At 60.5% G+C, this 11,648-nt stretch overlaps 1 protein-coding gene across 3 annotated transcripts in view; it reads left to right on the forward strand.

The window, feature by feature from the left end:
- Positions 1-11,203, forward strand: part of Tppp (tubulin polymerization promoting protein) — a 36,516-nt gene extending 25,313 nt beyond the window's left edge. For all 3 annotated transcript variants that reach the window (XM_005340736.5, XM_078018658.1, XM_078018656.1), the window contains exons 3-4: positions 6,112-6,265; positions 6,636-11,203. In XM_005340736.5, the coding sequence (XP_005340793.1) occupies positions 6,112-6,265; positions 6,636-6,830 (349 nt within the window). In that variant the 3' untranslated portion in view covers positions 6,831-11,203. The remainder of the gene's footprint in view (positions 1-6,111; positions 6,266-6,635) is intronic.
- The last annotated feature ends 445 nt before the right edge of the window (positions 11,204-11,648 follow it).

Below are 11,648 nucleotides of genomic sequence, written 5' to 3' on the forward strand. Positions count from 1 at the left end.
GGGAGGGACGGGGTCAGCTGTGAAGAGGGGCAGCTGCCTCCCGTGGGGCTTGCTGTGGCTGGAGCGCCCAGCCGGGCCAGGCAGGGCTGGCTCCTGAGCATGGCGAGGCCCCTGTCCCCAGTGCTCCTCCGCTGGCAGCTGTCTTTTGAAGCCCCCCTCCGCTCCCCCAGGCCCTGCAGCCTGCTCCGGCCTGGACTGTGGATGTGCGAGAACCCCTCGGGGCAGGCCAGCTGGCCCACGGTGCTCCACTCATGTGCCCTCTGGTGTCTTCAGTGAGCCCAGCGTGTCCAGGGTAGTCGGGAGCAGACCCAGGAGCAAGGAGGCCGGAGATGTGCTCAGGGGGCAGCTTCCAGGTGGCTAGGTGAGAGGTGGGAAGCAGTGGCCTTTCCAGGGGGCATCCAGTCCTTCTGTGGGAAACTGCCTCCCGGTTGCTGCCCATGTGCCCGTATGCGGGCATGGAGCGTGGCCGCCTCCCGGGGGTGGCCAGGGTGCTTGTGCCTCATTCCCTGGAAAGGGCTCCAGAGGCTAGGCACCGCCACCCCGTGTGAAGGGACATGCGGCCTTCCTGCCCCTGGGGCCACTTCAGACTGAGGCTGGGCCCTACTCCAAGGCATGTCCCACGCTGCCATAGACCCCAGGCTGCCCAGGGAACTCAGGGTGCCCCTGCCCTGGAGGTCAGGGTCTGGGGAAAGGCCAGATGCAGCCCAAGCCCAGAGAGTGCCGAGGTCCCGACATGGCCCCAGGTGGCTGGGCGGCCAGTGCGCAGGCCCGTGGGCACACTGTGTGCCTCCATAGCTGGTTCAGCAGACTGGGCCAGGGCAAGAGCTGGCTAGGCCCAGGGCTCTGGCTCCCGATCTGCCTGAGGATCATGGGGTCTCCCTGGGATGCTCCTGGGACTGTCCTTCCCACCTGCAGCCTGGATTCTGCTGGGTCTCTGTGACCTGGGCCTACCAAGTAGGTCCCTGTCCCTATATCAGGCAGGTCCCCTCCCCTCCCAGGGTGCAGGACTGAGAGACCTAACCTCTCTCCCTGAACTTGGGGAGAGGGAGGCTGGCCTGGCAGGGTTGTGGGGGGACAGCAAGGCCAGGGGAAGAATGTCCAGGACAGGGTGTTAGGGTCTTGCAGAAAGGCTGGAGAAGTGGGGTCAGGGGGTGGCCAGGGTTTCCCCGCAAATCACGGGTGCTGATGGGCTGTGTGCGCTGGGCACTGAGAAGTGGTGTCCAAGCCCTCCAGGGCAGCTGGGAGCCTTCACCTCCAGGGCCTGGCGACCCCGAGGAAGCCCTTAGGTACCGCCAGGAAGTTGCTGACTGACAGGGCTTGGGAGAGAAAAAGTCCACTATTTCTGTTTTCAGGGCAGGTTGCCATGGCTCCGCGGGCGTGGCGCCAGCTGGGGTATCTGCAGCCTTTGTTTGGGTCCCTGTCGCCATGGCAGCGCTTGTTTGTTTTGATGTTACTATGTGTTAAATTTTAAACAAGTTTCTCTCAGCTCCCTGCCAGCTTTATTGAAGACACTGTTAACCTAGACGCCCTCCTGCCCAGAGCTCGCTGGCCTGACTCTCAATGGTTAATGGAGACCTCAGGCAGGCCCAGGGTGGGGTCCTTGGGCCCTGAGGCATGGACCACAGGTCTGTGTGTGCCTGCGTGTGCCTGGGCAGGGTGCGTGGGAGCCACAGGGTCTGCTGCCACCTGCCGTGAACACCGTGCTGCCAGGTGGGGAGGCCGAGGGCCAGAGGAAGGCCGAGGGCCAGACTTGTTGACTGGGTGTGTGGCCTGCAGTCAGGGCTCACCACTTCCCACCCACACCCACGTGGGGGCTGTGTGATGGCCAGTTGGCCCTCTGTAGGGCCAGTGCCCACTGTAGAGAGCAGGGTCGGGCCCCAAGGGCTTGCTGGCTGCTGCTAGGATGGGTAGCTGCCTGATGCCAACCCTCAGCCATGGCCAGTTGGACCTAAAGGACATCGTCCGAAGTCTGCAGACAGCTGGGCACAGGTCCCAGAAGCAGGCCCAGGCCCCAGGAGAGCCCCCGCCAGGTGTGTTGCAGGAGGGGCAGAGGCTGGGTGCTCTCGGCATGCCCACACGTCCCGGAAATCCAGGAAACACCCCGCCCTGCTCACCTCTGCACCCACCCTGGGGCGCCCCCTTCCTCTGGCTCTGCTTACTGGGCCTGGGGAGCAGGCAGGGCTGACACAGCCACCTGTCCCAAGGGAGGGTGAGCACAGGGCCTGGGGCCAGACCCAGGATCTGGGTTCCAGGAGCGTGCCTCCCTTCCCATGGCTGCGCCGCCCTCTAGAGGCCACCTGTGGCAGTGCAGGACCGTGGCTTCTCCCTGAAGGGAGGCACCACAGTCCTGTGGGGCAGGGGGCACTGGAAAAGTCATGTGCAGCATATTTGGCTCAGGGTCTGTGGGCTGGTGGTCCTGTGCCCTGGTGAGTCAAAGAGGAGGGACTGGGGCAATCTGGTGACAAGTGTCCACCTTACCTTGTGAACCAGCTGGACAGTGCATGCAGGCCATGTAAGGAATGGCCTTCCCCAGACACCCAGAATTGTCAGTGTGTGCATCTCAGGCCCCCGAGGCCACGGGTGGCGTGACGGAGGCAGAGCCCCAGGCCTCCTGGCGGAGCGGGCCCCTGTGCCCAGGCCTGGTCAGGACCTTGAAGGCGCCAGGCACAGGGGCCAGGAGGCACTTTAAGGATGGCTATTTCCTCTTCCGAGGGAGGTAGCAACGTTTTGGACCCAGGCGACCCTGAGGCGGGTTGGAGATGGCTGGCGGTCAGATCTCTGAACTTGAGCAGCCCCAGTACAGCCCCAGCCCAGTGGCCTGGGGTCCTGGTGGGACCTCAGCAGGGTCATGGCTGACCTCTTGGCTGGTGGATGGTTTCCCTGGTCAGCTGAGCCTGAGTGAGGTGCAAGAAGGCTCTGGTTTCCTAGATACGGTGTGTGTGAGGTGCCCTCACAGGCTGCTGACACCAGGCCCTTCCAGGTCATCTCCCTGCCCCTGAGGGGTTTCCTAAGTGGTCTGGCTGTCGTGGTCACCTGGAGATTCGGAGAGCTCTGATCCAGCCTCAGCCTCAGCCTCAGCCTCATCTTGGTGTGGATCTTGGGGCTGGGTCCTGGGGAAGGCAGGGGCAGTCAGTGGGCATGGGGGAGCCCTGGGCCAGTGCTTGGGCTGCTTCACAGTCTAGCAGAAGTGTGGGCAGCTTCCAAATCCGGTCCACCCAAGCCCTGAAGAAGCCCCAGGTAGGGTCCACCCCAGCCCAGGGCCAGGGGCCATGCCCTGGAGCTTCATGCCTGCATGACCAGCATTCTGGCTCTGACCCTCGCAAGTGCAGGGGCAGCTCTGCCCTGACCACAGCCCACTCTCTCCCGGGAGTGGCATCTGGCTGGTGAACCCCTCCTCAGAGGTCCCTGGGGGATCCAAACTGTCACAGAGCCAGGGAGCCCAGGAGAGCCAGCAGCCTTCTCTGAACCCCGGATTGTCTCGGGGATATCCATCCATCCCTGTAGAGAGGGATCCTCTCACAAAGGGGCTGTGGAAGGGGCTGGGGGCTTTGCATACGCCCAGAGCTGGAGTGTGGGCCCTGGAGGTGCAGGCCTCTGAGCTCAGCATTGGCCCAAGCGAGGTGGCTGCAGCCCCTGCCAGGCCCCCCCCCGTCAGCCTGGGACACCCAGGCAGGCGGCTGGAGCCTGTGTGTGAGCAGAGGCCACATCCCGCTGGGCTGGCTTTGGAGCAGGGCTCCGACTGAGAGGCCGGGGCAGGGGAGCCGAGCTCCGGGGAGACCCGCAGTCCCAGGGCTCTGCAAGACAGGCTCACTGTGTCCAGAGAGCCCTGGAGTGACAGGCATTGTGTTCCTAGACTCACTGGGTCCCCTGGGGACAGCTCTGTGAGCCTGGGGGCCGAGGCGGGGGCTCCCTCTCCTCAGCAGCACTGTGGGGCTCCTGGTGCAGCAGAGCAGGCGTCCAGCCCCATCTGAATGTGGCCTCTGATGGGGGCCCCCCGTCCCCCCCCCCCGTGACTCGTGCTAGTGGCGCCTGGTGCGGTGGCCACCCGCAGAGGGCTGTGTGCCTCAGTGGTAGGTCACCAGGCTGGCCGTAGGCCTGGCATTCACATGTCCCCCCAGCAGGGCAGTGAGCAGGAGACAAGAGTGGCTTTGACAGCCCGGGACAAACAGAGAGGCCCCCAGGGCCCAGAGAGGACAGCAAGGCTGTCAGACCCAGGCACTGGGTTGCAGGGTCCAGCAGCCCAGGGCGGCTGGTTCAGCCAGTACCACAGGGGACAGCTGGCACATGCAAGCTGTGAGCTTCTGGGGGCTATGGCCTCCCCACACTACACCACTGAGCCCCTTTCCCCAGCAGATAGTTCTAGAATGTGTTGGGGGGCACAGTCCCGTTGTGGGGTCTCAGTGATCCTCCCAGGAGAGACATAAGGTCCTGGCTACAGGATCTGGGGGCTCCCAGTGGGACATCTCCCCGCTCAAGTTCAGCTCTTTTCTTGACCTGAGGGTGTCGGATCCAGATGTCCCAGGTTTTCAGGGAAGAGTGTGCGCGCTCCAGGCTCTGGAAGTCACGGGTTCTGTGGGGAGCCACGTGGAGGCGTCTCCACGTCCAGCTCCTCAGGCTGGCCACTTGGGGTCCAGTGTCCCTGTGGGCATCACTCATTTGGTGTCCACATGCCACAGTGTATTGCAAGTCCAGTGTGGAAGGACATTTGGGTTTTTAGATTTGAGTGAATGTGACTAAAACTGTGACAGCATTCACATGGGGCTAGGTGAGGGCCAAATCTTCATCTCTTGGGGGCCAGAACGGGGATGGGGCTGTGGGACCCATGGTGCTCACCTGTGCAGCCCCCCAGACCCCAGTGCTGTACCTGGTACTTCCTGCAGGCAGGCCCCTGCACACTGGGCATCTGTGCAGCCCGGCTTTCCCTGTGGAGGGCGGAGGGCAACACTCCGGGCTTGATAGACATCTGTGTCTCTGGGGCGGTTTGATATTTGGATACATGGCCCACTTTTTGACACTGATTTCTTTTTCATACTGTTGAGTGTTGAGAGATCTCTGCATGTTCAGGTGTGAGTCCTTTGTTGGGTTTGTGTTTTGCAAACATTTTCTCCCAGTCTGTGGCTGCCTTTCCTTAATGGTGTCTTTCAAAGAGGTCGACTTTTAGACTTTGGACCAAGTGCAGCCCACTCATCAATGCAGCGTGTGCAGTTATTTCTGGGAAACCTGCACTGACTCACGCATCCTCCCCCCAGTGTGCCGAGTTTCAGGGGCACTGGGATGTGTCTGAGTGGACACATGTGGGGCCAGGTGTGGGTGGGAGGGATCTGGTATGTGCAGGCCTATGCCGTCCTCCTGGCCGGCCTCATCCCCAGTCCTGGGGGACTGTGCATTCAGTTCTGCGACTTGGTTCTCAGTTTTTAAACCATCTGACTGTGCTAGGTCCCCTCTCACCCTTGCCAGTGTTCACTGTCCGTTGTCTCTTGGGCCCTGGACATTTGGGGCTGGTAAGTGGGCAGCCACAGCTGCTTGGCCCCTCCAGGTGGCCTGTTTCTGGCTGGTGTACTAGTATTCCCCAGTGCCTCACAGGGTCCTCTGCAGACCTCAGCCTCGTCCAGAGTTCAGACATTGAGAAACTCACTCATTTGGATTAGTTGGGACAGATCCTATCAAAGTTGAAAAATGTTTTTAAAGCAAAATTCTAAGGTAAAGAAACCTTTGGGACATTTCCAAGTTGCCTGGATGCTGTCGTGAGGGAGGACGTGGTGAAACTGGGATAGGTTTGGGCACACTGTGTCTGGACACATCATGGCTCTGGCTGTGCTAACCTAGAGCCACCAGCTGGCTGACGGTACCCCATGCGGGCAGGGGAAACAGGGGACCCAGGGAAGGGCCTGGGTGCAGGTGTGGGTTGGGGAGGCGACTCCACCGGCCACCACCGAGTGTTGCCGGGCTCCTTCTGGGCGGCTGGCTGCTGGTGGCTGTGTGCAGTGCTGGTTGCCCGTGGCCACTGCGTGCCGCGGGTTGCCAAACAGCACGGCGTGGGGACGCACGCGGGCTGGGCAGGGGCCATCTTGGGGGTGTCTGCTCCCATGCTTATGGGGCCCGCATCCACAGGGGGAAGTCCTGCCGGACCATCACCTTCGAGCAGTTCCAGGAGGCGCTGGAGGAGCTGGCCAAGAAGCGATTCAAGGACAAGAGCAGCGAGGAGGCGGTTCGCGAGGTGCACCGGCTCATTGAGGGCCGTGCGCCCGTCATCTCAGGGGTCACGGTGAGCAGGATTGGGTCTGGCTGGGCGGGGCCTGGAGTGGGCGGGGCCCGGCGCGGGCGGGGCCTGGAGTGGGCGGGGCCTGGCACGGGCGGGGCCTGGCGCGGGCGGGGCCCGGCGCGGGCGGGGCCCGGGGTTCCCGCAGCCCCTGTTCTCGGGTGGCCACTGGTTGCAGTTAGAGGCGTGCCACCCTCGAACATCGGGCAGTTTGAAGGACTGCCAGATCCGTCACCCCCCACCCAGGACTGAGCTGGCGCAGGGGAGGTGGCTGTGTCCAGACCTCGGCCCCGCTGAGTCACCGGCCACTGGCTGTCCTCAACTGCCTCCTTGCTGAGCTCGCAGTAACGCTCTTCTCCCCACTTTCCCCCTGCAGAAAGCCGTGTCCTCGCCCACCGTGTCGCGGCTCACGGACACGACCAAGTTTACGGGCTCCCACAAGGAGCGCTTCGATCCATCGGGCAAGGGCAAGGGCAAGGCTGGCCGCGTGGACCTGGTGGATGAGTCAGGCTACGTGCCTGGCTATAAGCACGCAGGCACCTATGACCAGAAGGTGCAGGGGGGCAAGTAGCTGCACGACACCCTGGACGCTGGGGACGCATGCCCGACTGGCACCCCGTCCCACTTCATCACATTCCTTTGCACACTGGGCAGGACTCGTGGACCTTGGCCTTGCCTGCTGGGAAGGGGACACCCAGGCTACCTCCTGCCCGGCAACACCTCTCAGACCCAGGTTTGGGTCCTGATTCACTGACCCTTCCTAACACAGTTGTCTCGTCCAGAACTGGGAAGTGGATGGTCCTTTTCAAATGGTCTCCCAGGACTGTGCCACACTGGATACCTGCTTGCAGGGAAAGGGGCATTCTGGGAGCTGTTAGGTGTGGGAACAAGTGGGGCAGACCCTGTCGGAGGCCCTCCTGACCTTCTGACACCTTCTAGGAGCCTCTGAGGCAGTAGGAGTTAACCAACTAACCAGCAGCACAAATGAAACCGCTACCCCAGCAGGACGCAGGCAGTGTCCGAGGTGCCCCACGAGCAGAGGCCACAGCCCTTCATGCTTTCCTGGCAGGGCGTGTGGCAGGCCACACATGCAGTGCCTGTGGACAGGTCTGTGCTGAGGGCAGTGTGAGAGGCAGGCCAAGGAGCCACAGCAGGACCTTGGGCTGCCCAGGGCGTGGCCTGGGCGTGAAGTGGGCAGTCCCTCCCCTTTGCTGTCCTAGCAGTGATGAGCCATGGTGACCGCTTGTGCTTAGAGTGGTCCAGGGGGCTCAGCTCGCCCTGCTGGGTCACCAGCCAGACTGGGACATGTGTGGTGCAGAGCCACGCGGTGGCCTCGGTGCGAGGGAGGGCCTCTCCGGGCTTGCTGCGTGGCTGTGCTGGCTCTGCCCGGCTTTGCTTGCAGCCTCCCTCAGGGAGGGTCTAGGCAGCGAGCTCAGCTCCCGGTCCTCCCGACACCCCAAGGCAGGACACCAAGCCTTCAGAGCCAGTGGCATTTGCTGGGGTTTCTTTTTCTGCCATGGGCAGCTGAGTGCACAGGGCCAGTGCAGAGCTGGCCCAGGACCCTGCCCACCCACACCACAGGCCGCCACGTGCAGCCCCTCCTCAGCATTGTGCAGGCACAGGGACTGAGCGTTCCTGTGCCATGCTGAGGCTAAGAGGCGTGCGCCACGACTGTCACCAGGGCCCACAGCAACCCGTGGGGCAGTCGTCCTGGAAAGAGCCCATGGTAGTCTGGGGAAATGCTTCCAAGAACCTGCTTGTTCTTGGCCACCAACTGTCCGGGTGGCTGTTCAGGTGGACTCTCAGCCCAGCCCACAGCACAGGCAGACAGTAAGGCCCTCTTCCTGCCATGGCAGGAGGACATGCCACCCACCACTCCTGAGCCTGAAGAGTGCCCAGTCACAGCTGCAGCCCCGTGGAGGCCAGCCCCCAGCCCCTGAGCAGAGCAGAGACCTCGGGTCCCAGCTGAAGGCTCCCTGAGTCCCCAACACCGATGGCCTCAATGGAGGATGGGTGGACCCAGCAGACAGCACCCTTCTGAGGTCCTGGGAGACCAGGTGCCTGGCACGGATGACAAGGGGAACTGGGTCTGAGGCTTTGGGACTCCCTGTGGGTGTCATCTCGCTGGTCTGGGGAGGAGCTGCAGGTGCCCAACCCCAGGACCAGACTTCAAGCTGGTCTTTTGTGAGAAGAGATTAGAGGCCACAACCACGTGGGCAGTGTTGGACACCAGCTCTGTGCACTACCCCACAGCCCTGTATTCAGACCAGCAGCAGTATTCATCATGGTCTCCCCAGGGCCCCGGAACACCCACCCCCTCCTGGCTCTTGCCCTCTCCAGCACCCCTGCTTCCCAGGGGCCCCCGTGGCTGGCCGTCTCTTGGTCTGAGGCTGCTCTTCTCCCTGTGAAGCTGAGTTCCCATCATCATGGCCAAGCTGGGCAACAGTCCCTACAGGCACGTGCCCTGGGCCAGGGTAGAGGGATGGGGCAGGGGGGCACCCAACGGGTCCTGTGCCACATTATCAGGTATGGATGCTCCCTGGGACCCCACAGTCTGTGTGGAGCACCAGGACACTGTCTGCTGGTCAGTGGGTCACTGTCGAACAAGAACGACTCCGACCAAGTGGTGGGCTGGCCTGCTGCAGGAACACACAGAAAGTTGGACCCACGCAGAAGCAGCCATCTCAGTGCCATCCTCAGGGGACCTCAATCCCTCTTGACTGGGCACCCTGTCCACGCAGCCCACACCTCATGATATCACTGCCCAGAACTGGACAGAGAAGCACAGACTGGCAGGGCCACACGTCCCAGGCTGCAGAGTGCCAGCCCCAGCCAGCTCTGGCTCCTGAAGGTGCGCCCCTTGCCAGACCAGTCCTCTCACTTCTCATGAGAACTGGAGGATGCATTCCTGGTCACCATGACGAATCCTTGGGTTTTAGTGAAGAAAAACCTTGGTGGCCCTCCACATCCTAGCCTGGTAAGCCCTCGGGCTTGGGGCAGGAGAGCCCAATGCACCAGGCTGTCCCATCACAAGGTACTCGTGGCACACAGCACTGCGTCAGACGAGTGGTTCCCATTTTGTCCCCAACAGGTTCCAAGGGCTTCCTCAGACACAAGTGGGTAAGGACCATATCCTCCTCTGGTCAGTTTCAAACTGTAGCTTTGAAACACACCCTCCCTTCCCCCCTGTGTCCCTAGCAAGGAAAGGGCAGTAAAAACCAACCCAGGAGACTTCGTGGTCATCACACTTTAGAACTGGGCACTGAACCTGTGCGCCCCCCAAACGCAGAGTGGGCTGGGACTCTGCACAGAGTGGTGCGTTTCCTCAGTCTCTGGCTGGACGCCGTGAGCTGTGGGCAGGTCCTGCCTGTGTCGCATGGTTTCTCTTTGCCAAGTAACTTCTACTAACCACGGTTCACAGGGCGGACGCATCTGTGAGTAAGGGAAACTGCACAGCATGCAACCCCAGACACGGGGACACGTTCTGTCAGGAGGTGACTCCCAGGAGACAAGGACAGGTTCTCTCAGGTGACATTCTGTCGGGAGGTAACATCCAGGAGACAGGGATGAATTATAAGGAGACACTGGTGACAAGTCAGGTTCTGTCAGGTGACACCCAAGAGGGGCAGGTTGTCGAGGTGGACGGAGCTGACGGTGTGTCACCCTCAGGGAAGGAGGCGTAGGAGAGTGGTGGGGAACGCTGGTCCTAGCAGAGGCTTCTTTACTGCTTTAGGGTAAGCACCTAGTAAGCGCTCTGTGAGGGTCGTAGTGGTCAGCTCTACCAAAATCAAAGTTCAAGTGATGTTTAAAAATATTATAGCAAAAGATATATATTTATACTGGAGTATTCTTACACCTTTGATACCCTTGGCCTTATGTTTGACAATGACAGCAGATGCAGGGACATTTGAAAAGGCACCTTAGTGGTTCAATCTGCATGATTCCTGCCGCCCCCACCTGTTTGTCACCCCTTCAGGGTCTGAGTGGCTGGCAGCTTGGGGCAGGCACTGGGCAGCCTGGGTGGCTGCAGCTGCCTCCCATGGCCACACGGTGCGCTCAGTACTGGCCACAGCTGCCCTGGCACCGTGGCAGGACTGGAGGGAGTGTGGCTGGAGGGTGCCAGGGCTTGGACACCTATAGCATTTACACCTGTCCCTTTACGGGGAAGCGTGTCTGCCTGTCGGCTACTTCCTCCCAGGGCACACTCAAGCCCGCTGCTCCTCTGCCCTGCAGCGCCCGCCACATGAGGACAACCTGTTGTCACTGCTCAGTACAATAAGGGTGACAACTCAGCTCTACTGTGAAGTTATCGAGAGGCCAGACGTCCATAAACACTGTACTGCTACCCTCCCTCCACTGGCTGACCACTGAGGAGTCGTGAGCTCTGTGTTTCAGGGCACGACCTGTCCCTGGGACGGGATGGAGTCGGGCGGGACAGGCCTTCTTACGTTAACCATCCCTCTTCCTTTAGACCTCTTAACAACTAAACCAAGCCAAACGACAAAGGAAACTTGCACAACCTAAAAGAAACTTGAAAGGGATAATATACTACTAGTTTGTACTAAGTTTTTTCAAGAAATGGAAACAAATTTATGTATATATATGCAATATATTTTTACACGATTTTATTAACGTTAAGGAGAACCGAGCGTATCACTTTATCAGTGTGATGGGTAATGTTGGTGTCTGGGTGTTCCGACTCAGAAAGGCTCTTCTGCTGATGTCTAAATCACACTCACCAGGAAGGTCTCTGGGGTCCCGAGGCCCTGCTGTCCCTCCCACAGAGCGCAAGGCACCATGTCACCTGTTGGACTTGCTTTTGTGGCCCGGCTTGTAAATTTTTAGTGAAACAGCTCCTGTCTGTCTGCACATTTCTCCTGTGTGTGTGCTGTCGTAGCATCGTGTGTCATTGGTAAAGTGATGAATAAAGGTGTTACAACATGGGTCTCCTGCCTTCCTCAGAGTGCACACTGCCTGTGCTGGCGCCACCTCCTGGCAAAGTGGGCCTGACATTCAACCCTAACATCCACCCCAGGGAACACCCCAGAGAGACCACAGAGGGGCAGGAGGATCCTCTGCGCTGCGTGCACAGCACACAGGCCTGGGTTACCGTTACCCAAGGGAGCCTTTTGCTTCCTGGCTGGGGCTGACCACGCAAGGGCAGGTGAACAGCCAGCCGTCTATCACCACCAACCACCCAGCCTCCAAACTGGGCACGACATCATCAGCAGGATGCCACAAAACCCAAGCCGACCTAGAACACTAGCCCAACAAAACAGCTTCCAAAGAGGATAAAGGCATTTTTAGTTAACAAAAGAGATTTTGCCACCATTAGACATAAAGGAGATTCTAAAGCAGAAAGAGTCACCCAAGCAATATCTGGGATGTG

Source organism: Ictidomys tridecemlineatus, chromosome 1, assembly GCF_052094955.1.
Source record: "Ictidomys tridecemlineatus isolate mIctTri1 chromosome 1, mIctTri1.hap1, whole genome shotgun sequence".
In the NCBI taxonomy this organism is placed as follows: Eukaryota; Metazoa; Chordata; class Mammalia; order Rodentia; family Sciuridae; genus Ictidomys; species Ictidomys tridecemlineatus.